The sequence below is a fragment of the Suricata suricatta genome, chromosome 10, assembly GCF_006229205.1.
Source record: "Suricata suricatta isolate VVHF042 chromosome 10, meerkat_22Aug2017_6uvM2_HiC, whole genome shotgun sequence".
NCBI lineage: Eukaryota > Metazoa > Chordata > Mammalia > Carnivora > Herpestidae > Suricata > Suricata suricatta.
The window spans coordinates 127639424-127666612 of record NC_043709.1 but is presented as its reverse complement, the minus strand read 5'-3'; the positions used below and the strand labels follow the sequence as shown (position 1 = coordinate 127666612).

Below are 27189 nucleotides of genomic sequence, written 5' to 3'. Positions count from 1 at the left end.
GTCCCTTCCCGTTGGAGGTCCCCTTCTTGGGAAGGGCCCTTGGCCTCTGAGGCCTTCCCTCTTCTGTGCTGAGGGGTAGATTCTGACCCTGGCCCAGAATCTGCTAGATTCTGACTCTTGGCAATCATTCCATGACACTTCCAAGGACATCCACGTGCCTCAGGAGGTATTATTAATTCCTCAAAATAACCTCAAAGCTAGTTTAATTTTGCTTCACTGTAGTTTTTAAGCATTCCTAAAAGGAGGGGAGTAAGGGCTTACGACCACAAGAGAATGGGAAACCCAAGAAATCAGACCAAAGAAAGGATTTGTCTCTGTGAAAAGGGTTCATCTCTAACTTGTTCCTCCTCGCCTGCGTGTCTGGGTCTGTGTGTAACACCTGGACGGTACGTCCCACACGTCAGGAGGGTTGAGTGGGCGTCACATTCTCCGGGTACCTGTCACTCTTGGTCCCCATCATATCATTGTAATTGAGACTCGGGTTGAATCAGGCACTGGTCTTCCACTCCCCTCAGTGCTTTTACGTCCATGGATAGCTGCCCAGTTCTGAGCCCTGTGCCGTTGTAGGCCCAGCTTCGAGCTGAGCTGAGAAAGGGGGGGGTGGGGACAGGGCTGTGTGGTTCTGCAGCACTTTCCGTAAGTTCTGAAGGCGGTTTTTGAAATCATGAATTGGTCTTGTTCCTCCGAAGCATATAGTATCACAACATTTCTCAGTAATAAACCTGAGGAACCTGTGCTCAGTTGTGTGCACGTACAGTTGTGTAAAGGAGAGAGCTATGTGCTTGCTCCTATGTTTTGTCGATTGACCGTATCAAAAAGAAAATATGAGTAAATCTAGGTTAATAGTATAGCATCGAAGGTAATCTAGAATTCAGCCGAATCAGACCTATAGTAAAGGAGCCCTGAAGCACAGCAGCCACCTGCCTTTACCCTGTGACACCCACTGACTCAAGGTGGGATGGGAGGGGGTGTTTTTGTAAGCTCTGGGGGGAAACTCAGAGACGGGGATTTTAACTCATATTTTAAAAGATGACATTCTGCACCGCAGCGTCACTGCACGTCACACCAGGTGCCGCTCGGTGTTGACAGTTTGTTCCTCGGCGCCACTGAAGACCGCCTGAACATGGCGACCGTCGCCTGGGTCGTGTGGTCACGGGCGTGGCTGTGCCTACGGGTGCTCGTGTCTGTAGTTCCCGTGGCGATGCCTCTGTTCTGAGTCCATGTGCTTCTCGTGCTTCTCGTGCAGGACCCTGAGCTGGGAGGGCGAGTGGGAGAGCGACACACGGCCTTGACTGACAGAGATGAGTGGTGGTAACCGCTAGGCTACAGAGAGAGAGCATTAGTCACGCCACGTTGCTTTCAGTAGATTTAACACCTGGTTGTTAAAAAAAACTAAATTGATTGTTTTAAGGCAGCAGTGTTACTGAGTTTCCCCGGTGTCTGTGTTTCTCAGTAGAGATTAGACATTAATATGGATTTACGGCCCCGACTCTGGGAACCTTCTGTCCGTGAATAGGAAGCAGCAGGCGAACTGCACGGGCCCCCGTGGGGTTCGGGAGCCGCCCCGTCCTGCCTGCACTTTGGTCTGACGGCCGCTTGTCTCTTTGCAGCTTCTGCAGCAGGCCACCTCCTCCAGCAACCTGGGTGCGTTCAGTGGCATTCAGCAGATGGCCGGTAAGTCGGACACGTGCCTTTGCCGTTGACCGCGCTGCTGTCGGCGCTGGGGGTGGGTTCAGAGGGCAGAGCGCACAGCGGGGAGGAAGAACAGACAGCGGTTAGCGGTCCCGGTCACGTCTGACTTGGGGGTAGAAACGAGAGTCCGCGCTGGGGCGTCCCTCGGGAGCACTCTCCCACCTCCGGCTTCTCCAGCGGCGCGCAGGGCCCGAGAGGCCAGAAGCCCTGCGCGCGTCCGAGAGCTGTGTTCTGGCTTTGGTTTGGGGTTTTAATGGGATCGATTGCCGGGGAATTTCCAACAAGGCTCCTCTACCCGGGGGGCAGCCAGCATGATTGACGTCCTTCTAAAATTTTACTAAGAAGCAGTCAGTAAATATTCTGCCCTCCGTAACGAAAGCCAGCATCGCAGGCCCAGCTTTGATGCCATTTGCAGTCCCTTGAAAACCACAGACAATTAACAGGGTGCCTTCTTTGACTTTAGTACCCGGTTGGCAGAATTGTGCATCAGAAGCTTTTATGTGGAAGTGTAATCTTTGTTCTCAAGGAAATCAAAGTGGGGCTGGATTTGAAAGCTGTCTCATGAAGGATTTCTTTCTATAACGAGCTGTGTCAGTAGTAACTGAGGTGCAGTGATTAGCGAAAGGTCACTCCTGCGGGGCCACCGTCCAGGCTGACACCCTAACTTACACGGGGCCAGGGAAGGCGGCCCCCACAATAAGTCAGAACACAGGGGCCATTAACCTGCCGCGAGGCACAGCGCGCAGGCTCTTCCCTTGTTTGATTCCAGAGAGATGGGGGAGAGAGGGCGAGGGGAAGAGCAGATTTTTGGTACATTCGAATCAAGCCCCGTCGGTTTATGACGAAGGACACCCTGAGTCAATGAAGTGAGGTCTGAACGCGCAGAACGGGAGCCAGATTTCTTTGTCTGTCACTGCGAAAACTCCTTTTATTTATTTATTTATTTATTTTGGCTCCCCAAATAAATATCCCTGGTATTGTTTGTTGCACTTTCAGCGGACCTAGAAGGACTTCGTCCCCACGTGGGTTCTGTGGCCGCCAGCCCAGCCTCCCCTGCGGCCCACAGGCTCTGGGAAGCCTGTTGTCAGACGGGATGCATTGGCCCATAGTCGAAAGAAAACCACACACACAACTGCAGAATTACTCATTGGGCTTTAAATCTCCTGGCCCTGCCAGATTTTTTTCCTTTAATACTACTTTTTGTTTACTAGGGAAGAAATATGTTAAATCAAATCGTTCAGTATCTTGATGCGTACCATTTGGGAAGCTGGCCTTGGAGTTTGGAATCCCACTGAATGGTTAATCTTTAGTTGTGTGAAGGGAAGCAGAGAGCCATAAGTAAAACATTCAGGGAGTTTTCTGTGTTTTAAAGAGAAAACCTCCAGATCGCAAGCTCTGAAATAAATGCGAAGATTTGTCATATTTTCAGCCAGTGCAACACATATTTTTCCTCCTAATAGTATGGACCCACCCAAAATCCAAAATTAGGGTCCTTCCTTAGAGGAAGCCTCCGGCTCTCCCACTGCTGCACTTGAATTATGCGGAGAAGGTCACTGGGTCCTGAGGCTGCTGCCAAGCGCGTCTTCCTGGGCGGACAGAGCGCCCTGTCATCTGTCATTAGACTGTGCTCCTCTGCCCTGACCACCGCCGGGCAGGGTGTGAGCGTTCACGTGCTCTGCGCGCTCACTTAAAAACTAAGGGTATCTGGGAGTCACCTTAGAAGGTAGGGAGCAGGTGGCTAAAGCCGTCTGTAGATGCTCTGGGCCTTCCAGAATACCCCTTTCTTGAACCTTCCACGTAGAAACTTCAGCACGCTTAGTCTGCACAGGCTGTGAAATCAAATGCCGAGCGGCCCATCGTCTGCCATCACCTTGAACGTTGCGAGCATCACGGATGTAAATGCCAGCACTCCATCTGCTTGGTGAACTCTTCATTCTTAGGGAGATGCAGGCCTTATCTTCCTGAGTACTTGAAGCAGTGTGATTTGGAGTATTTTTTACGTATGTAAAATCAAGTTATACGGCCTCCTGCTCTTCTCTGTTCTCCTGGAGTAGGGCTTCACTGCTGGCTTTGCCAGGGGCCTGGGCCAGTCATCTGCAGGGAGCTGGTGGACTGGGCAATAGAAGTACCTCTGGGGGGCCCGGGGGGAGGGGGGGCCCTAATGCCCTTGCTCCCTCGCTCTCCTCCCCGACCTCCAAGGCATCAGGCCCCAAGAGGGCATGGCCTGCGCTGAGGAAAATCCGCCAACTCGGTAGAGTGGATGTGAGAATAAATTTATAAATGAACAAACGCAGATCTGTATTTTGGATACATTCCCAGGGGAGCTTAACTTAAATGCCCTGTTTTTTTCAAGTGAAGAAATTTGACTTTAGCCTTACAGCGAAGCCAAGGAAACATTATATCAGCTAATGGCGGCACCTTCACGGATGAGCCGGCGAGGATTTGGCAATAGTCCGAACAGTATCAGACATGTTCCCAAGTGCGTGGACACGACATCCGGTGGGAGCGACACAGAGAAATCCAGGAGGAGCCCAGTGACCCCACGCCCCACCTGAGGTCGCGGGGCGGGTGGAGGGCAGAGGCGTGGCACCCACACGACTCGCACGCCGTGGAATAAGCCCGCTTGTAAAATTCAGGGCGTCCAGCTCGGACCACTGTCCCCAAAGGGAAAGAAACATTTCAGAAACCAGTGGTACTTTTTTGTGAACGATTCTCAAAATAGAATGGTCTACCTTTCAGGGGATTGAGGTTTCTCACTAGACTCTAAAGTGTCTCATTTCCATGAAGAAAGCCCTGCTTGAGGAGAAGATAAAGCCGAAACAAACAAACAAAAAAAAAACATAAAAAGAAAGTTGAGGTGACAAGTCACTGAGTATTTGTATCAATAGAATCAAATGAGACATCAGCTCTACTTTTTTCCCCAAAATGATTTACATTTTCCTTTCGAACTAAAACTAACTTCCCATGTGTTTGATGATTTTATAGGAGGGGCCTACAGGGAATATGGAATGTGAAAGAGAAGGTAGGGGTGCCGGGGTGGCTCCGTCGGTTAGGCCCAGGTCATGCTCACAGTTCGTGGGTTCGAGCCCCGCGTCGGGCTCTGTGCTGACAGCTCGGAGCCTGGAGCCTGCTTCAGATTCTGTGTCTCCCCCTCTCTGTGCCCCTCACCCATTCATATTCTTTCTCTCTCTCTCTCTCAAAAAAATAAACATTAAAATGTTTAAAAAATAAAATAAAAGCAGAAGCTAGATTAACAGCAAATCTTTAGAAGCCGAATGCCTCTGCGCATCCTTCTGAAGCATCCTTAAAGTTGATTGATACTATTTTCCCTCTTAAAGCCTCCAGGAAAAACTGGTCCATTTCTTCCTCAGCTGTGGTCGTTGTCCCATGAATTTCTGTAATCTCAGAAACTTGAGCTAAGAGTCTGGATTTTTTTTTCCCCTGAAGAAGAAAGAACAAGGAAAAAATGACTTTTCGGTCTTTAATTCCTTTAGAACAGCTACCATCTCAAAGGAGCATCGGCACATAAACGAGGACTGTTTTACAATTCTGTTTTTAACAGAGCCCCTTGGAATAATCGTGCAGTTTACCCACACAGCGTCCCAAGGACAGACTGCACTCTGCTACCACAGTGCAGTTGGGAAAATGAAGTATGAAAAGGTTAAACGCCCGTGTGAGCCCACACCACCTGGGAGGGGCATGGGAGGGGTCCCCCGAGAGCCCAGGGCCGAGCGGTGCAGTCACAAAGTAGCCCGAGGTCTCCACGCAGGCCCCGGGTCTCAGCCAGCGTGGGCACGTTCGCATCTGCACAGGCCGCCTGACTTCACTCTGCGGAAGGTGCAACAGGCCAAGGAACAAACCAGAGCCTTGGATCCGCGATGCAGCGAATGTTCCAGAACTGAGCAGAAGGAGGAGATTCAGCAACAGTCACAGGACCAGTGCCTGCCTCCCTTCTGGAACATGTTTCACATGCATTAGGAGGGGGCTGTTTTTGGTTAGGACAGTGTTTTCCTCCTCTTCACAGCACGAGGACGTGTTTTCAAAGAAGTTGCAGACTTTCCGGAGCATCACCAGAGGGCTGATCTGTGGGATGGGAGGGAACTGCTGGCCTTCCCCGAATCACTGCAGCTGCTGGGAGTTCTCTCCCAGGAAACAGCTGCTCCGTTTGCAAAGGACCAACCAGGGGGCGCCCGGGCGGCTCCGTCCCTATGTCCGCTCAGGTCATGATCTCACTGCTCGTGGGTTCGAGCCTCCCGTGGGTCTCTGCGCTGACAGTGTGGATGGAGCCTGCTTGGGACTCTCTCTCTCTCCCTCCTCCCCTGCCCCTCTCCCACTGTCACTGGCAAGCGTTCTCTCTCTCTCTCTCTCTCAAATACACTTCAAAAAAATTTTTTTAATAAAGTTAAGAGTGCAATTATATGGCACAAATGTTTGCTCCGAACAGCAAAACACGTCTTGTTGCATCGGTTTGCTATCCTGTCTCCAGAGAAGCCTGTCCCTGACCACCAGGGATGAAGGGAGCAGAGGGGAGACTCATGCTGGAGCCCCCGGGCCGCAGGGTGGGCGTCCCGGACCCACGGAGCTGGCCCGGCCAGCCTGGAGCGGAGCCTCCCGCCCTCTCGCTGCAGACACTTCCTGCGAATGTGCTAATAGGCCTTATGAGAACATTCCATAACCACCCATCTGTCACTTTTTAACAGACCTGATTGGCAAGCTCTTGTAACAACTGACATCTGTTCTCGCTTATTGATATGCAGATTTATGGTAATTGCTATGAACAATAAGACACAAAATTACCTAAGGTGAACATTAAATTAAATTTTCATGCCCTTCTCCTTATAAATTTTTTTAAATCTTCAATTTCAAGTAGGCATATTGCACATCTGTTTCGTACATCATTTCTTCGTTTTGAGAAGGAGTTTTCTTTTCCCAAGTAATGAATGAAAAGTTGGACGCCTGGATTTCCCCAGTTACTGTTTTTTCCTTACCACCTTGATCTTGGAATGCTGTGGGGTTTCATAAAACGTATTTAAATGTTTTCTATTTCTGGTCCCCCAGATTATTGCCCCTAGTCTGCAGGGTGCCCCTCTGAGCAGAGTGCCTGGTGAAGTGAAAAATGGTTGCAGTACCGCCGTGTGCCAGGTTGGAGCCCACTTCCTGGTGAGGCCGCCCCGTCTGGTGCCCCTTCCGGGTTGCTGTGTGGGTGTGACAGAGCCACCCACGGGCAGACAACCAGGAGGGTCCGTGATCGGAGAGAGGAGGGAGCAGGGTGGCTCACACACCCCGAAGAGACAAAGTGACCGGAAAGGACGAACAGGGATGCAGAGAGCCTGGAACGAAGGCTTGCAGGCCAGGGCCACCAGGGTCCGCTGGCCCTGGAGAAGGGGCGAGTCTGTGCAGCAGAGGACCCCCACCTTCCTCGCAGGCAGGGCACCTACGTGTGCCAGCAGCTGGGGGTCACAGAGCCCATGACCCTGTGGTTCTGCAGGGGAGGACTGCTGGCTTCTCGCAGCTTCTGGGCTGCTTTCCCTACACGGGGCAGGTGTCTTTTCCGGAAACAGCATGGCCCCCAACTCCTTCCCCTCGATGGAACAGATCACATGTGGGATGTCCACACTGGCCACAGGAGCGTGGGGGCCCGGAAGAGCCAATACGTCCGCCGCTGGCCTTGCATGCTGTGGGCGGTGAAGGGTCCAAATCCGTGTGTCCTGGGGGAGTCTCTGGGTTCTCCACGCACCCCAGGACTCGCCTTGTGCACCTAGACGGCCCTCCCCACTCGTGGGAGGCTGTCTTTCCACAGGGGCGCACAGGAGGACGAGCCTTGGCCCTTTGCCACGTTGGGCAGGGGGCGGTGTCTCATTGCCCCACGGTCCGGCCAGTGAGACCTGTGGCGGGGGACGGGGTGCTGTCCCGCTGCCTCGGTGTGGGTACCCCTTGGGTTCAGCCTTAGCCTGGAAGCCCTTGGAGGGGCTCTGGCTTCCTTGGCTTCAGCTAGAGCTCAGTTGCTCTCCCCAGCAGTCAGTCCTGGGCCTTGGTTTCCTCCGATGGCCCATCATAGTTGCTGCCCGGGCCCCACCCCCACCCCCAACGGTTTTCTGCAGGGACTCATGCCTCTCACCGGCCGTGTGGTAGGCGGGACGTTCTTGGTCTCTAGGATCTCTCACCAGAAGCATGCGTGTGCCGCACGCACTTCACAGACGATTTCAGGGTGCTCAGGGCCCCCGTGTGGCCCCTCAGTGGACGGCAGTTAGGAATGCTGAGTTAAGGTGATGACTGGGGGGGGGGGGACACGGCCACGCGACATGCTCGGGGCTAAGAAGGAAGGCTCGGCCCGTCTGTTCCCTGGGGAAACTGAAGCCAGTGATCTGTGATGTCTGGGATTCTGGTATTGGATGGAAAAGGAAACCACATTAAGAAATTAAAGGATCGATCCGTGATTTGGAGAGCTAGACGTAGGACACAGGTGCGGTGTGGCTCCGGTGGCTCCTGGTGGAGAGGGCACACCCAGGGCCCTGCTCCAGGGCCTGGAGCGCCAAGGCCAGCAGGGAGCACGGAGAGGGCTGCCTCCGGCTCGAGGGACTCAGGCTCAGTCACACCGGGCACACGGCCCTCACCCCATAGTCTGACCTCATGCTGTCGGGCACTCACAGGGCCGCTCCTGGTAAAGGTGTACTTTGAATGCGCCAGGCACAGTTCCTCTGGAAATTCTGTTCCACCACCCACTCCTTTCCCTCCCCCTGCCCGCTAAAGTCCAGGGTGCGACACTGAATGAGGTGGAGCCCCAGCACTGTGAGGAGGAGGAGGGAAGAGCTCCTGCTGGAACAGAAGGATTACCGGAGCACGCCTGGGGAGGCCAGGCCACCGTGAGGGAGAAGACACGGCAACCTTCTCCGGGCCCCTGTTTTCTCTCTGTGCGGTGTGTACAGCGTCGGTAGTGACTTAGTCACGTGGGCTCGTCACGAGTGCTACACAGAGTGCACACGTAGCACGAGGAGCAGGCCTGGCACGGGCTTGATTCTCAGCATGTCATCGCCCTGGCTGCGGCGACGTCACTGCATTTTCTTAGCTAAAATAGCCTGCGCTGTTGGCTTCCTCCGCATTGGGCTTTGTTCTTTGAGCTTTGCGTGTATCCAAGCCCTTGACCTCTCAACCCTTTGAGAGGCATGCTGTGTTTTGGTCCCTCCACACACTTGGGGAATCTGAGGTGCATGCAGTTGGGCCAGTTTGCTCAAGGTGACAAAAGTTGTCAGGAGGTGGGGCAGAGCCAGGATTTAAACCCAGGCGTCTGAGAACAGGACCTGCAGTCTCAGTGACCAGCCTGCACCAGCTCTCATGTGGCTCCTGTCGCCAGCAGCGGCTGCGGCGTGATCCCAGCCCTAGCGACACGGGACAGGGTGAAGGAAGGGGTGCCTGCTTCTGCACCAGGAGAAGCAGAAATGCGGGCATCGGGGTGGGGAGCTGGTCGTCACTCCACAAAGCTGGCAAGGAAGCCACCCTGCCTGCCGCTGCTCGCGTGCCGAGCGCTCAGAGCCTCCCGCCATCAGCGCACGGGACCGCGTGAGGCCCAGAGTGTAAGGACTGACGCGGCCCTCCGCTGGGAAGCCCCTGCTCCTCCAGCTGCAGCTCTAATCCCCACCAAAGACCAGTGAGAATGAGCTTCTGAGTCTGGGCCTCTTTCCAGAGATCACCCTCCAGTCCCTGGCTTCTTGCTCTGATACACAGCAGCCTCCCTGGGGCCGGGTGCTCTCCGGTTTTCCACTTAATCCTTCATGCTGTGCCTGATGTGGCCTCCGTAACTGCTGAGTGGACGGACAGACGATGGTTAGATGGATGGATGGTTGGACAGATGGGTGGGCGGTTAGACGGGCAGATGGATGGATGGATAGATGGACAGACAGATGGGTGGCTGTATGGACAGACGATGGATGGATAGATGAACAAGTGAATGGATAGATGGATGACAGGAATGTGGGTGGGCAGACAGATGGAGGAGCAGATAGACACAGGGCGTCCTGCTGCTTCCCAAGTTCCTTTTTCCCCACACCCCCGATGCTACCGTCACCGGGACACTCCCTTTCCCTGTTGCTCTCTGCTTCCCTTGGCCCATAGTTTCCTTTTCCCTGCAGTGAGACCGTTGAACACAGCTGGCCCCCCACCCACAGTGGCACCCCGGAGCTGTAGTCCCCCCCCCACCCCCAGCCTCCACATGGGGGCAGGGAAAGGCCAGATCGGAGGGAAGACACTCCTGAGTGGCGATGTGTGGGAAGAAAGGAAGAGGGGACACGGACACACCAGCCTCAGCCCTGGTGAACCAGGCAGAGAGTGAGAGAGAAGCCAGTGTTGTCATCTGGGCTCCAAGTGTGTCCGCGGGTGAGGTCCGGAACACACACAGTTCTAAACGCCTGTAGAATGGATTGAGGAACAACCGAGGGAAACAGTGCGTAAAGTGTTATAAATCCTGAAGGAATAACAGCGGAGAAAATGAACACTTGGGTCCGTGGATGGTACTCTTCTTACCTGTTGTCTATGAAAGTCTCATCCTGTTTGGTACCCGGCCCATTCATTCTGTGTAACTTCACCTGTCACCTGCTGTGTGCACAGCTGTGAGTTTCTTTGGCTGACTGTTCAGGTAGGCTGAGAATCAGACAGACTATCCTCCCGGAGCTCAGTACCTAGTTCAGAAGGTAAGAGATACATATGCCTAAGGTCAAGGTAAGATGTGGCGAATGCCACAGGGTTATAAACGCCAGGATGAGTGAGTCTGCAGATAACGCACAGAACCGTGTGTGTTGAAGGCAGACTCAGTCTTTGGAAGGAGGCCGTGAGGTGTGGCAGGACCAACTCCCCAGCTCCGGCAGGCCACCACCGGTCAGCCCAGGGCCTGAGTCCCTGACCACTCACTGGTGAGCCAAGAAACTCCCTCCAGCTCTGGAGTTCCCTCCATGCTGGCGCTGTGGCCCGAACTCGGGGCAGATCGGGGCGATGTCTTGGAGGACCCCCTGACCCGGCCAGGAGACTGGCGTGTACTGCGGCTTGTCGGTGACACAGCCCTGTCACGTGGTCTGCGTCATTACAGCACCGGAGGGACCATCAGTCACAGGAGGGCAAGAGGGGACAGATGGGTCAGAACAGACGGACCTCACTCCTCTCAACATGGCTCAGGCGTGAAGCGTGTTCGAGCCCCTGCCCTGAGCTGAGCCCCTTGCTGCGTCCAGGGGGTCTGCCCTGAGGCGGTGCAGCTCCCATGCTCCGCCGCTTTGCCTCAAGAACCCCAGAAGGTAAGACCAGTGCTTTCTCAGGTCGCACGTTCTCATCAATAGGACCTGCTGACACTTGATCAGAAGGAAGGAGGGGCTTGTTCCGAGTTGCACTGACGGAGAAAACAAGGCTGCAAAGTCCATGTTCTTCCTATAGAGGTTGACAGGATCCCGCAAGGACTTGTGTCCTGCCTCACAGCGTCCCCAGGACCCAAGTGGATTTTGAAAAGCGGGTGTTCGGCTTCCCCCTCAGCCGAGAAGTCTGGGCATCTCCTGGGAGAGGACTGAGCCTTGTTCTCAGCCCACTGGCAGCAGAGACGTCAGGAACTCTTTTCCGAGTAGAAATAAGTGGTGATGGAGGCAGCCAGGATGAAGGAGCAGGATGCATGAGCCTCGCAGCCGCGCGTGGAGTGGTGCTTAGGCAGAAGGCTCCATACCCGTGGCTGGCAGCTTTCACGGCTGTGTTGCTGGAACATTCTCTCACCATTTCACCCACCACCCCCTAATAAGGAGTAAAGAAGCTGCGGACTGGTCCGTCTCTCTAAAGCAGATTAAATTTGCTCGGCAGGCATTTATTAAGCACCAGGATTTGAGACCTGAGAAGAAGGTGAAACGAGGCTGATTGCTTAACTCGAGGTCTCCCTGCATAAAATTTCTCAGTACCGGGGGAGAGCCGCCGTGTCCCGGCCCTCGAAGGTACATTGGTGTGAGCTGGGGAGACTCAGAGACCCTTGGGCGGAGAAATCAAAGCGGGGGAGGCCTCGGCCGATGCCACGCTCTTGTTCTTGTGAAGCTTCTCTTCTCTCGGCTGTTCCTTCCTTAATTTCACTAGCCAGAGAGTCATCCTAGTTAAATGTGATCCTTCTTTAAGACACAGATGCCTTTAAAATGCAAATACAAGCACTTCACAGATAAAAATATGACCACCTTGCCATTTTTATTCCTCCGTTTTTTTTAATTCATGAGCTGTTATTCGAGTCCCTACTAGGGTTCCATTTTAGAGTTCACACTTAAAATAAGCCTGGAGAGAGGACATCGGCGATAGAACCACCATGAGGGTCCCCCACTCTTGTCAGGTGTTTACACTGTGTTGGACGACTTGCCTTCCTCGTCCCTGGATCTGCTCCCGGGGGTGAGGAGCAGTTAGCAGTGCCGCTCACTAAGCAAGGAAGGGAGAGGGCAAGGCACTGGCGCGGGGTCACAGGGCTGGCACGGCAGCGGAGCCCGGGAGCCATAGCAGTTCAAGTTCAGAGCGGGAGAGAAGTACTGGCTCCTCTGGAATTCCTCCTCCTCCATGCGGCTGGTGGGTTTACCGGGACCCCTTCCCCAGCCTCAGGGCCCCGGGCTCGTGGGTTCCGTGCCGCTGCCCCGTCGTGGGAGAAGGCCCCACGGTGGCCGGTCTGCACGGAACCTTCCTGGTCTTGCCTGGTACTCCCTGCAGCCCCGGGACAGGGTTGGGACGCGTCCCGGGCGAGGACAGGCAGCCCTGCACATGGCAGCGGCTCCGCCGGCAGGTGCGGTGACGCACGGGCCGCTGGGGCCGCTGCGCAGAGCAGGCCATGCCAGGGCCGGCTGCCGGGGCCTCCGGCTGACGTGGCGTTGCCCTCCCTCCACAGGCATGAATGCTCTGCAGCTACAGAACCTGGCGACGCTGGCGGCGGCCGCGGCCGCGGCCCAGACCTCAGCCACCACCACCAATGCAAACCCTCTGTCCACCACGAGCAGCGCCCTGGGAGCCCTCACAAGTCCGGGTAAGGTGGCCGCCCTCCCCCCAGGGACACGGCGTGGATGGCACCCAGAGTGGGGGTGGTGCTGCAGGTGTCAGGGCTGGGGCGGGGGCACCCCGGGCGGCGGGCAGGGGCTGGATCCCTGGAGAGGCTGTTAGAGACACAAGTTCGGACGCCCGCATGTTTGATTTTCCGAGAAAACAAGGGGGAGAGTTTTCCAAGAGAGAACCCACCTGGCTGGCGGGTCTCTGGCCTTCACCGTGCGCGGTGGCCGTGCTGTCGCCCAGTGGCACTCAGGCCAATGCCCGAGGGAGCCGCCCTCACGTTCCTTCTGCCTGTGAGCAGGTCGAGGGTCCTCGGTTGAATCGGAAAATCGCTCACCGTTCTGGGGCTCTGTTTCACGCCAGCTCCGTCCTGCACGCTGGCGCTTCAAAATCCATGGTCAAGGGGACCGTCCTTGCCGTCGCGTCCCGGCTGAGTCCCGGGCTGTGTAATTTCAGGTCTTTGTGCTCAGAAATGTTGTTGCCTTATTCAAAAGCAGATGCCGTCCCCTTTCCTACAAGCCAGACATACCGCGGTTGCTTAGATACCACCGTTTGTGTCTTGAAAAATGTTTTGCTGGCTTGTCTTCCCCTGGATTTTCGAGATCTCGCTGGAGGAGCTCCTCCCCGCCCCGGGCCCTGCAGCTCCCGCACCCCGCGCTGCCGCTGCCCCGGAGAGGAGCCGAGTGGTGACAGCTGGCTGCGCCCGTGCGGGGCCCTTTCTGGAAAACACAGAATGAAACGATGGCTTTCTTAAGGCTTGTGACGGCAGGAAGCCGTGAGCCTGCGCCCGGGTTCGGTGCTGAGATGCTGGGTCTCTCATCTGTCTCCCCCGAGGCCGTCCGCGGGGACACACCTCAGAGACACTTAGGAGAGGCTGGGGGGGGCTCGTTCTCTAGGACACCTCCCAACGCGTCCCCTTACCAGATGGGGGCCTCGCTTGGTGCAGTGGATGATATTTCCGAAAAGTCAACCTGAGGCCATTTTTTCCCCAGCAAACTGAGTGATAAGTCTAATGCAATACATAAACCTGTTTTACAGAAATCTTTTGGTGGACCTAGTTAAGCAATGTTTTGAGGGAAAACTCCCCTAAAAAAACAATAGTGATTTTTCTTAAAAGCAAACAAAAACTTTGACCTCACTTATTTACCTGTTTTATAAATGACGGAAAAGTTTCTTAGGGGCACCTGGTGGCTTAGTCCGCCAAGCCTCCAGCTTCAGCTCAGGTCATGATCTCACAGTCCAGGGGTTTGAGCTGCACATCAGGCTCTGTGCTAACAGCTCGAAGCCTGGGGACTGCTTCGGATTCTGTGCCTCCCTCTCTCTGCCCCCCCCTCAGAAATAAACATTAAAAAAAGTTCTTTTAAAGTATCTTCTTAAACAAGAATGTTTATCTCCCCACGAGAACAATGAAATGATTGTTAGAACAGCATACGGTGCACACACAGTTTTATTGTGTATTTAGTCAGAAGCTTGTATTTTTAAACTAATTTATCTGGAGAGAAAAAATAAGTCATTTACAATCAGAATGCTCTTTTATTTGTTTATATAAAAATTATGAGGATTAGCTGTGTTTAAAAAAAAATATCACTTCTCGGCCTTTTGGCTAAGATCAAGTGTAGTAAAAAAAATAATATTAGCTTTATTTAGCAAAAGTACATTATCTTTCCATCCTTGGCCTTCCATCTTCTCTTTGTTTTATCAAGAGTGACCAGCAGAAACTGACCAAATCATTGGTAATCAAGTGGAGGGAAAAAAAGAAACCTTTCCCTTAAATGGCACAGGAGCCACACAGCCCGCAGCTTGGGTCACCAGCCTTTCCAGACTGTAACTTTGATACATTCAGTGTCGTAACGGTTTACACTTGTCTTTCCATTCCAGAGACAGACCATTGTCGTAAGTGGACGTTTGGTTCAGGGGACGTGGCCTGTTGTTTGCCTGTGAGGGTTCATCTGACTTTAAACCACGCTCTCCCGCCATGATATTTGGGCTGGAATGTGCCTGGGCTCCGGGGAATCAGAATTAATAATTAAATGTTTCATTCTTCTTTAAAAGACGACCTGTCGGTTTACAAAGTCAAGTGCAGACAGTCAGATGCAAGTCGGTCAGTGTAGACCCTGGAGGTGATCCCGGACAGTCTCCGCGTGGCTGTCCGGTGTCAGACGCGCCGCTGCCCTTGAGAGTCTGCTGCTCGGTCTGGGGACCTGACCGTAAGCGTGTTCGCGTGTGCCAGGCGGTGAGGGCACACCCAGATGAAGTAGTGCAGGGGGAAGGGGCGGGGAGGGGCCATGAGGATATCTGGAGCAAGGGCACCCAGGTGAGGGCGGAGCAGGTGTGAAGGTCGGAGGGCGAGGGCACCTGCTGGGGGGAGGAGCGGCATGGCCCTGGATCCACATCCGTTCCTGGGGGTGGGGGGCAGAAGCTCAAATACTGTGACCTGTTTCCAACGGGGGCGGGGGGAGGGGGGCTCAGCTGATGACAATGGCCTCCATATTTAAGGAATTTTAAACATATTTGACCAGTGTCAGGCTTTTCCTGAGCTCTTAGTGAAAAGGAAAATGTGTCCTGAGATCTCTCTTCCTTCTCCTCCCCAAAGCAAAGTGTCCTTACCTTTGCTCTCAAAGAAGCGCCCTTCCTTCCGCTGGCGCTGCTGAGGCGCCACTGACCGTGGGTTTTTCTCCCGTCTGTTGAGCAATACTTTGCATAATAGCTGAAAGTATTTCATTAGAATCCTGAAGTGTAGCAGCAGAAACGATTTAAATCTACATTTCAATTATTTTTCTTAAGCGTAACTAAAAAAAAGCTGGCATTTAAGTGGAAGTAAATTATTTGTCTAATTTCCATCAGGGACTTTTTCAAAGTCACAGAAAATGTGGTTGGTAGAATTCACGACCCTCCACCTCATCAGAGCAATTTCCTGTGAAGTAAAAGGGGGGTACGCAGTAGTGCCAAGGCCACTGCTGTCATTTATCCTTTATATGATGAAAACCAGGACTTAGCGTCACTGGACGATGCCCCGTCACTCAGCTCCCGCACAGGCCCTGGTTTTACCCTGTTTGTAAAGACGTCCCTCTACTTCGGAGCCATCTGTCGCGAAAGGAGAGGGACAATTCAATCCCCCAAACTATTAATCTTTTTAATAATTGTAAATTTATCATTTCGATTTTGCATACGCAGGCGTAGCCTCCCTACAGCATTATTATAAATGGTTTTAAACAGTCTATGCTTTAAAACATGAAAGATTAAGCTTTAATTTCTGTTAAAAAAAAATCCCCGTAGGCAATAAATAGGTTCCTTTGTCTCATGGCCTTGAAATAAAAATTAAAATAGTTTAAATTGCCCATGGTTAGAATAAGTGTTTCATGCAATTATCAGATGGTAGTGAATAAAATTAGAAATTAAATCATGAAAGAATATAAACCAGGTAAATGCATATTATGCCTTTCATGGGTTTCTCACGGGGTCTTTGGAAGCCTAATTTAATCGTGTTTCTTGTCTTTTATTTTGATGCGATAATTTTTCCTTTGTTTATTTCGTTTTCCTATTTCGTTAATTAAATCCTGGGCCATTTCTTCTCCTGATGGTGAACGTGTTTTGAGGAGCGTTCTCTGTGTTGGTTTACAGAGGACATTGTCTGCAGGGCGTGCGGCCAGGTCTGAAAGAGGGATGGGGTACTGGTCCCCCCAGCTCGTGGGGTCATGGCTTCGGGCTGGCGGTTTGGAGAGCGTGGGGGGCATCGTTGTACCGCGTCGGCCCGCGTCTGTGCCGTTTGCTGTCCACACAGAGGACTGCGGTCACGTACCGCGGCGTTCCGCTGACCTTCCTCCGCTTCCTTTTTTTCTCAGAGCTTTTAAAGTCCTGCAGCTGCTTCTGTAAGTGCCCTCCGTCAAGTGCACACTTCACACTAATAGATCATTCCTCTTGTGAGGATCAGGCGTTGTTTAAATGCTACGGAGGCTGAAAACCCCATTCCCATGTTTGGCTTTTCAAGTAGTTTTCCCTCTAAATTCCGGCAGTATTTTCTCCCCCACATCTTCTAGAGGTTCCGGCCTCCTGGAAGGCTGTGACAGACAGAGTCCCCAGGAAACGGTGGCACCTCCCTGTGGACTATCTGAGGCTCGTGGGACCTGGAGGTCTTCCCACATGAGCCTCCCTTCCTGGCTTGTCACACGGGAAAGGACTAGTGAGCAGTGACCTTCAGCGTCACACCCCTGTCACCAGGGCAGCAGGGGGAAACCAGGAGTTCTCCTCAGGGTCACCCCAGAGGCCGTCTGTGTGACGAGAGGCGTTGTCCCCACGGGTCTCTGCCTGTGTCCTTGCGGAAACCGCATCAGGAGAGGAGGTGCAATCACATGTGTGATTTGGCCCCCACGTCTGCCCTCCAAGCTGTCGCACACAGGGGACAGGGACCTAGGTGGAGCTAAGGAGACAGGGCCAGGAGAGGCCGTCCCCCAGTGCTGCCACCCTGACCCCGCGACCCGACCCCGGGAAGTCTGCCCACATGCGCCGTCCCCCAGTGGGAGCCTCCAGCCTCCCCCTGCCCTCCCTCCGCCACTCCCCTCCCTCGGCCGCGTTGTCCAGCCTCTGGCTTCGCCCTGCGTCCCCTCGGGCAGTCCTGGTGCCGCCCCCGGAGCCTGTGAGGGCCCCCCCCCGCCCTGCGCCAGCCCTGATTTTACTCCCTTCCTGCCGTCGGAATGCCCTCTACCCATGTGGCACGCTGTTGGCAACACTGAACGGCTCCGTCACACGCTTTCCACATGGTTCAGGCGTGGTCGAGAGCAAGGCAGGCGGCTCGGCGTGGCATTCAAGGGGCGCCCTGGTCCACTCCATGCTCCCTGCCAGCATGCCCCCGCCGCCCCCTCCAGCTGGATCCGGCGGTTCTGTCCCCCGCAGCCACGTGCCGGCCTCTTGTCCCGCTGCCTGAGCTGCCTTCTCCCATTCCTCCTGCGAAACGCTCCCGTGTCACTCATCTGCCCCGCGTCACTCATCTATGGCACATTAAGAAGATTAATGCATAGGTCTAAATTTGGTGCTCTTAATGCACATCATAAGAAATACAGTCTATACTGCATAAACTAAGCTGCAGTAGGAAACATTTTATAGTGATTGGTAAAAATTGCTCTAAATACTCTAATACTCCTAAGAACCATTGCAAATGCCCCTCCACCACGAAGCCTCCTAGAAAGAATTAAGCGCTCCCACATTACAGTTTTAGCATAAGGAGTTAACTTAGGTGTAAGCCTGGCTCGAAGGCAGACTCCTTTGTGAGGAGTCCCCTTAGATGCAGCTCGCCCGTGGGGATGGAGAGGTGAGAGCAGTGTCAGCAGGAAGGGGCTGCTAGAAGCGCCGCCTGCCCTCTGGGCTGGGCAAGCATATTCTCCATGCTTCTCCTGGGCGCTTCACGTACTCTCTCTGCAGGCTGGCTGCTTGGACACGTGCCCTGTTTCTCCCTGTCTCGAAGGTAAGTTCTTTCAGAGTAGGAAGAGGTTACCCAGAACCCACCTTGCTTGGGAACAGAACATCACCGCTGCTCACGGTTTTCGGTTCTGTGGAGTAGTCACGCGACAGCGTTCTAGGACGGAGTTCAAAGCCATCTGTTGCACCTAGTACATCACGGTGACGTGTCACAGGGTCTGGTTCTTTGTTACCCCAGAAGAGCCCCACCTTCCAGAGGCACGCTCAGGCCTGACAGCTTCGTGAAAAGTGAATCGTACTAACTTATGTTAGTATAAAATTACATAAAGTGGCTTTTATTGCAATCATTTTACAAAGATTGGCTTTCATAATGTTCTGATGTCGCAATATAGACGTGAGAGTCTCAGATCAGACAAGGACATTTCATTTGTCAAAAGTGCCATCTACTCGAGTGCGGGCTGTTGAGCAATCATCCATCCTCAGAAAGCTCCCCTGAACCCCGAGTGCCCTCAAGGCCACGGGCCCTCGGTGCGCCCCCCCAAGGCCACGGGCCCTCGGTGCGCCCCCCCAAGGCCACGGGCCCTCAGTGCCCCCGCCCCAAGGCCACGGGCCCACGCTGCTTCGGTATAACGTGAGAACTGCACTCAACCTCGACCTGCGTCTCTGACCTTCTCATTTTTCTCCACTCATCTTGTTCCGCTGCTTATTACCAAAGGGAAGTCTCAAAACCATCATTGTCCCCATCATTAGCTACATTTTAAGTGTTTTAGTCAGGAAGGCTGTTAAAATCAGCGGTGTGTTTGTGGGGTTGAATCAAACAGCTTTCTGCCGTATCGCTACAGAAAGAGAACTGACAATCCCTTTCTTTGCTCATTTACCGCGAGTTCCAGCATCTTATCTTTCTAGAAGGTTCCCATGTGTTGACTTGACATTACAGGGCTCACTTTATTTTCATTGATGTTAATGGAGTTGAACATGATGTAAAAGCCCATAAATAAAATGTCACCATAGAGACTGTAATTTCTGGACATATTTTTTCATTCACTCAATAAGTATTTCCTGAGAGTCTCCTGTGTACCTGGGGCTGCCCACATATAGTTGACATTTCTAGCATTAGCTCTATAAAAAACGTATTTTACTATATTTCTATTGTCAAATGATTTGACGAGCCTTGAAGTATGAACTATCACTTCTACCCCCTTTAAAATAACCATTTCAGAACCAATTTTCTGGTTTATGTTCTGTTAAAATTTTGTGGAGACCGAAGAGGGGAAGGGCGGGAGTCTTCTTTCCCTGCCTCTGCCTCTTCCGTAAGGCTTGCCATCTCTCTGCGCATTGAAGGCAACAGAACTCTGAGAACAGTGTGCACTAGTTAGTAGATCAGGCAAATGGGAAAAGTCAAAGAAAGAAGAGCACCTGCGTGTCTGCTAGCGGCGCCTCAGCAGCAGCGTCCCAGGGGCCGCCGGGGGGGCTCCGTCATTAAGCGTCCGGCTCTCCGTTCGGCTCAGGTCATGGTCTCCCGGGTGGGGATCCTGGGCCTCCTCGCCGAGTGTGGAGCCTGCGTAACGTTCCCTCTCTCTCTCCTATTGCCACCCTCCCCCCCACACACACGCGCTCTCTCAATAAATTAGAAAAAAAAAGGGAAGCATTTCATGAAAACCTAATTATTTCCAAAGTTCTTAGGCGTTCAGAACATGTTTTTTGGGGAGAAAAAAAGCAGTTGGCCATGGTCTTTCTGGTAAGTGGTTCTTTATTTGGCATTGAACATCCTACTTCTAGGGTTTACAACACACACACACACACACACGTAAATATCTCCCGACCAGAGGAGTCTCATTGGCACGTGCTGTGCGTTTCAATGCAGAATTGACCTGAAGGCTCACTTGCCATCAGGAGAGCGAGAAGTCCGCTGGGCCGCACAGTCGGAACCGCAGCTCGTTCCTGAAGTCCGGGTGTCCTTAGCTGGCGGGGGGGGGGGCCTCTCGACTCCTGGCATCAGCACAACTCTGCGCAGATGAGGTGCTCCGGACCTGGAGCAGAGCCCTGGCCCCCTGGCAGTCCCGAGCTCCTGTAAAGTCACAAAGCCGCCAGGCCGAGGGGGCAGAGCTATTTACGGATCACCCTCCTCCTCCTCGGTGCCCGCACTCGGGTCTGTGTGGCCTGTTCTACCCGTGCCCCGGGCACGGTTTGTCCTGCTGTCCCCTGGGCTGTCGCTCACTCACCAGGCAGTGCTTTGTTCTTGCCTTGCTTTGGGTACACTTCTTAATACGGTAAGATCCTGGCTGTCCTTCTCTGCACGTTTGATTTTAGTGGCCCTGGAGTCGGAGCTGTGTCAAGCGTCAGCGATTCATTATAGTGCTCTGTGTGGTCTGCGTTGTGTCAGACCCACATCGGACCATTGTGATGCGCATACGAGCTCACAGGTGTATTTCCTGTACAAGACGGTGCACTTCATTTCCGGTGAAGTCATCGATGTTGCTGTCCGAGAAAGCCGTGTTACCGCTGCTAGCGCTGGGGGAGAGCCCGTATTAGTCATGTAATGGTATTTTAAATTCAGTGGGAAAAGCAACCAACTCATGCTAACAGAAGGTGCTGACCACAGCTGCCCAGAGGCTTGTGAGTGAAGGTCCAAGTTTTAAGACCTGAAAGCCACAAAGTAGGAGCACTGAGCTCACAGTGGTTTGCTTCCGGGAACCGCTGTAAACCAGATGCGGTGGCCACAGAGGGCCCCAGCCTGGTCAACTGAGTTGAAGGGCGGGAAGTCAGAGAGATTCGTTCTGAGGAAATGGGGGAAATCTCGAATAGGACAGCTGCCATGTGACCCGAACTTCCAGACGAGGCAGGGTTTTGAGACGTAGAAATGGAATGGAAGAGCTGGCCAATCTGTCAGATAGGAGAAAAATAAAAAAGACTTAGTGAGCAAGTGGAGACTCGTCTCCTTGTTCACAAGCAGGAGATGTATGGAAAATAAGGACCAGAGAAGGTCCTGAACGGTGTGGTTAAGGAGCCAGAACTTTCTTGTACAGCCATTGAAGAGCATCTAAGGACTTGGAGCACAAGACAGGCCACCGTGGGACGTGAACACTGATTGGACGTGAGGACAGAGAAAGAATTGAAGGTGACAGAAGCATGTTTGATGTGGGGGACCAGTGCCCAGTGTTTTCATTGGGGGGCAGGCAGGAGAAGGGAGAGTTGGTAGCACGCAATGGTTGGATTTTGGGCTGCCCACGTGATCAGACCTGTTGTGTGAATCTGTCGCCCGTGCACACGGCTGGATCTGACCATGCAGTTTGTCACGTAACTGGGAGAGCCGCCTGAAGGTCGGTGGCAGAAGTGAGGTGGGCGGATGTCAGCTTGGGGACGGGTGATACCTTTAAGTGAGAATCAGCAAACAGAGCAGAGGAGACAGGGCGCAGCACTCGGCTGATGACTGTGTTTGTGGGGCACACGGGAGGACCCACATGGTGACAGTGTGGTGTCGGAACCACGTGCAGGAGTTTCGCAGGAAGGTGACAGGACAGAGCAGAGAAGGGGCATTCGAATTCTACAGTTAGGCAGCTGCTGCCACCCCCGCATGGCCAGGTCACTGTCGGGGAGATGCCACGGTTCTAGACGCAGTGAGAGGAGGAATGTAGGACTGGAGGTGGGAATTGCGTCTTTATGAATGACGTCTTCGTGAAATTCTGTGATTAAAAAGACAAGTATACAAAAGTAGCAGGGTCAGGAGAAAGATGAAGATGGGGAAAATGTAGAAGTATTTCTAAGCGCAAGAGATGGAGCCAGAAGGAAAGAGAAAAGGAAGAGGCCAATGAGAGGTGAAATTGAGGGACTGAGGGGGAAGGTGGGGGAGGGACGGAGCCAAGCCCTCCTTCGGGCCTGCCTGTGGCCCTGCAGCCGTGCATGGGGGCCTGTGACAAGCTGGGAGGAGGGCCCTGCCCCCCAGCAGTGTGTGCGCGTGGCCGTGTGCGTGACGGGGCCCAAACCACGATGAAGGCGGTGCAGCCTTGAAGGAGGGAACGCCTTCTTCACCTCTGAGTCTCGGGCACACAGGCCAGGATCAGGGAGGACACAAGGAACTTAAGACACGGAGGTATTTATTTACGTCACATGGAGGCTAAGAATTTAAATAATCTGGCACTCAAAACAGAGAAGTCCATACCCAGGGCAGAGGGTTAAAGCCGTAATCTGAAGAATGTACCAGAGGAGGTAGTTTCGTTTTCTTTCTCGAGTACGCGGCACATGGCCATGGTGACCCGGAGCTGGGAGGCTGATCCGGGGCAAGTCGCTTCATCTCTGTCTAGTTTTCTCGGTGGGGAGATGGAGTCGTTCACTGTTACTGAGATACTGAGGTTAACGTGTACCTAGAAAGCGTGCCGACGCTTTTATTTAAAGACAACATTAAACAGTCTTAATGGAAAGATGATTTCATTATTTTCGAATGATATCAAATCCCCCTGTGGACAACAGGAAACTAGGTTAAAACTAGAGTAAGATCTGTGATATTTTTCTGGAACCTTTTGCCTTTGGAAACGAGTATCTCTCCCCACCCCTTCCTAAAAATACCGGAATATAAATGCAGGAAGTAGACCCACTCCTTCTCCTTTCTGCTTTGGCTGAGCCGGGTGGCAGCTAACACAGCACTCGAGTGTGACTCGGGTTCTAGAACCAACACCCCCTCCTCACCAAAGACGGAACAGCACTGCTGGATTCAAGAGCGCCAGCCGACCATGACGGGGCGGGACTGGCGGCCACCACGGAGGGCCGGGGGTTGTTGCTGAGTCTGTGCTCGCGGCGGGCCATTCACAGGGGCCCCCGAGATGCACGCTCGGACCGTCGAGACCACTCTCCCAGCCTGGAACCCGCTGACTGAGCGCTTGACCCTTGCCAACTGTGCCACCTGATCCAAAGGAAAACACTAGAAATGAGCATGTTGTCCCTCTGGGCAAACTGCCCCCTCTCCAGGACATCCTAAGACCGGATTCGGCCAGGTTTCCAGTGACCCGCCAGCCACATGCAGCTGGCTACCACGGAGGTGACCTCTCTGCGGGGTGCAGAGACAGGTCAGGTCATCGGGTTTTACAGTTACGAGGGGGCCTTCAGGATGCTCTGTCCAGGCACATCAGGCAGGGCCCACACAGATCCCCGCCGGGCTGATGATTGGCCAAGGAGACACGGGCAGAGAGCAGCAGTCGGAAGACAGGCAGTCCTGCCACACCACGAGATGTGCACAAGCAGGAACTCCGGGGCAGCTGGAATTGTTTCTGGATTCTTCCATGTACACATCGTTCTCACCCCTCGTGAGAAAATCAACCTTTTTTTTCAATCTGCGTTGATGACCATCTGGAAAAACAAACATCTGGAGCCATCCAAGGGGATGTGTGTCTTTGTGTTTTGGTAAATCGTTAGCAGAATGTCCCTGGCAGGGAAACAGGTGGTTTTCTGTCTGCTCTGTTCTTGTTAGATCCGGACGGACAGACTTTTTCAGCGTGACCCCAGATTACACCGTTGTCCTGTCAGCGTCTGTCTTCATGGGTAGGAAGGACACTGCAAACAAGGAAGGAGGTGCCCAGGTTTGCTGACAACTGACGAAGTCGATTTCTTAGAAATGTTAACTAGTGAGGGGCGCCTGCGTGACTCAGTCGGTTAAGCGTCTAGCTCTTGATTTTGGCTCAGGTCACGATTGCACTGTTCGTGGACCAGATCCTCATCCTTCAGACAGAGATGGCCAGCAGTGTGTATCAGTCACCTCCTGTGTGTCAGGCCTCACTGCCACCTCATTGGACTGATTATGTCAGTTCTCAGGTGGGTCGCATTATTCCCATTTGAAGCATCATTCGGAGCTTCAGCTTAAGTGAGGGATTGCCCAAGGTCATCCAGATGGAAAGGACAGAGCCCGAAAATCAAGGGCAAATATGTGTGACCGAGGGTTCACTGATTCTGTAGATCTCAGCAGCAGCAGCCAACATAGATGCAAGATGCAAAACAGGACTTGAAGTTGACAGGAGCGCCCTGTTATGGGTCTGGAGCCCGAGAGCTGGGGGAAGTCCTGCTCCACAACGCACAGCTGTGAGGGCTTCCTGCCACTGCCTAGCCTCTGGGATAACTGGAAACAAAAGAGCTGATACATGGAAAGTACGGAGAACAAAGGGTAAGCCCTCCGTAAATGCTAGCGGTTGCCACGATCCGCCGCATTCCTGGTGAAGCTGAGTTGGCGAATGTATTAGTGTTCAGTTGCTGCTGTGACAAGTTACCGCAGATGCAGTGGCTTGAAACAACGCGTATGTGATCCTGCCACCTGGGCCAGAGGTCCGGCAGAGTCACTGGGCTGGGATCGTGGATCAGCACCGGGCCGCTCCTCCTGGAAGCTCTAGGAAGAATCCGCTTCCCTGCTCTTCCAGCTCCTGGAGGCTGCGGACTTCCTCGGCACGCGGCCCCTTCCTGCATCTCCGGGGCGAGTCCCTGTCCTGCTCTGTCTCTCTGGCTCTTGCGAGCGGCTCTTCCTCCGACAGGACCCCTGAGATCACTCTGGGTCAGGCAGATGATCCAGGGCAGTCTCCCCATCTCAGGGTCCTCTGAGTAGCAGCTGGCAAGCCCTGCAAGCTCCGTGTCACCGGACAGTCACAGCTTGCAGGAATGAGGACGCACGCACCTAGGGGGCAGCCACGGAGCATGCGGTGGGAGTCCTGGTCTCCCTCTCCACTCATCGTCCTGAGACCCAAATAACCGAACCTGCCGTCTCCAGCAATGCAGATGTTAGAAGAGAACAGGGAGCAGGAAGGCCTTCACTCAGGACCCACTGGTGTCTTGTGTTTTAATCAGGTGACCCTGTGGGTGTCAGGTCCGTCCCAGTCTCTCAGCTACATTTGTCACCCGCCTCTCGATAGGGAGATGGAGGCTGGTGCGGCCGGAAGGGCGGGGGTCTGGTTTATCCACACGGCAGAGAGAGGGGAACTTCCTCCTGGGAGATGAAGCAAAGGGTCTTTTCTCTCTGGAAGGCTCAGAAAGAGTAAGCATTTACGTCTGGAACAAATAAATATAAAACAAGTGAAGCTTTTTTTTTTAATTTAGCTAAGATTCAGCTTGCTTGTGTTTTGGGCTGCCCTAGGAAGTTTCCCAAGGATCCCCTCTCGCGTGGGCCGTTGGGAATCCCGATGGGCTCCACACTGAGGACTCGCCCACGTAGCCGCAGTGCTGGCCCGTCCCGTGCCACCGCCCGCTGCGTGCCCTGGGCGGGTCCGCTCAGCTTCCACTTTGCTGAGAGGAGACTCAGTCTAGTTCACGCGGTGCCTCGGGAAACTCAAGCCGAAATGAAGGAACGTGTGTGGACGTCAGTGCTGTCTGTTCGCGTCGAGGGGGTTCAGGGGGAGAAACAAACCGCCGGGCCGGGTGGGCGCTCGGCTCCCCGAGATAGGGGACAGCGGCTGTTCCTCCGGCTCGTCCAGCGCTGCTCTCTCCCCCTCCCGCCCCCTTTCACCTGGGGCAGCGAGGACGCCTGATGATGTAGGCTCGCCGCCGGGACCTGGCGCTTCGGCCTGGGCCGAGCCTGGTGACCTGGCGCCGTTCTCCTTAGGTTGGGAGAGGCGTGTGGGGATCGCCAAGCTCGGCGGCTTCCCAACAACGAATTAACCAGCTCAGAAGAGCAGAGAAATCCTGTGACGCTCGCCCCTGGTCTCCCTTTCCCGCTCGTTGTCCCCAGTCTCCAGACCTGTCCCTTCCACAGTCTTTCCGGAGAAGGCACAGAGCTGTCGCCGTGGGAGGTAATGACTGGCCTGTCCTGGCTAGCCAGCCGGCCGTGACCTCTGGGGGTTCGTCGGCAGTTTCTGACCAGCAGTAAAAGAGGCCGAAGGCGTGATCTGCGGCGAGACACGTCCGCACTGCGTGCGCAGGGGCAGCAGGGCTGCTCCTCTGGGCCTCGTCGCGCACGGAGCGGCCTCCCGCTAGGACACGCGCCGCGGACGATGGGGACGGCAGGTTCATTTACCACCCTTCTCCCAAAACACGCCTGTGGCACGTCCTACACCGTTCGGTTGAGAAAGCAAAGATACGGTTCTCCGTGGAGACCAGAGGGGACTCCGGTGGGCAGAGCGCGGTTACGAGGCAGCCTTCTGCCAGTCAGCCAAGACGGAAATAGGAAAATGTGTGTGTTGTTGGCATTTAATTTGTCTCTGCCTTTGTGTCTGGGGTCTCTTTCTCTATTGTGTGTCTGCTGAATATTTGGTTTTGGAGCACAGGATCGAGATTGGCTGTGTGACAAACTTGAGGCTTTTTGCTTTAAAGAGATTACTGCCTAGAATTTAAAAGGTTCTTAAAGGTGGCTAGATTCACAGCTGAGCTGTCTTTTCCAAATGAGACTCCAGTTGGGGTGAATGTTCAGAGTATCGTCTCAAGCTGTAGGGCATGCTGGGTCCTCTGGTCTCAAGGCCAGTTACTTAGTTCACTCATCATTTTTGTTTTTGTAATTTTGTTTTGAGAGTGAGCACACAAGGGAGAGGGGCAGAGGAGGGGAGAGGATCTAAAGCAGGGTCCGCACTCGGCGCAGAGCCCAACAAGGGGCTTGATCTCACAACCTACGATCGTGACCTAAGCTGAGATCAAGAGTCAGATGCTTAACTGACTAAAACACGCAGGTGCCCCATTAGTACACTCGTCTTAATGTCACACTCGATGCCTGTCCCTCGTGCCCTTGACCCGCTCCCCACCGTTCTACTGGGTCTAGCCTGAACCACTACTGACAGGCCCACTTGACTGTATCCAGTCTTCCTGCAGTTTTAAGTAAGTAACAAACCAAGACCTACAGAGACCTCTAACTTGCACACTGTCTGTATTGTCGGTGACCAATGGACCTACTGAATTTCCCAGCTTCCCGCCTCGCTCCTGCGCCTTATGTGGCCACAGCTCGTGTGTGTGTGTGTGTGTGTGTGTGTGTGTGTGTGTGTGTGTGTGTGTGTCTATGTCTACGGGACACTCTGTCCAGCTTAATGCTCACCACCATGGTTGAGAATTACCCCCACTGTCCGGTCCCGCCCTGGCCAGCGGGGCGGTAAATCCTTGCGGGTC

General features: G+C 53.7%; 1 protein-coding gene and 1 pseudogene across 10 annotated transcripts in view; both read left to right on the top strand.

The window, feature by feature from the left end:
* Positions 1-27189, top strand: part of CELF2 (CUGBP Elav-like family member 2) — a 397022-nt gene that overhangs the window by 341277 nt on the left and 28556 nt on the right. For all 10 annotated transcript variants that reach the window (XM_029955262.1, XM_029955268.1, XM_029955269.1 and 7 more), the window contains exons 8-9: positions 1611-1674; positions 12566-12700. In XM_029955262.1, coding sequence (XP_029811122.1) covers positions 1611-1674; positions 12566-12700 — 199 coding nt within the window. The remainder of the gene's footprint in view (positions 1-1610; positions 1675-12565; positions 12701-27189) is intronic.
* Positions 14304-14381, top strand: LOC115305756 (annotated as a pseudogene).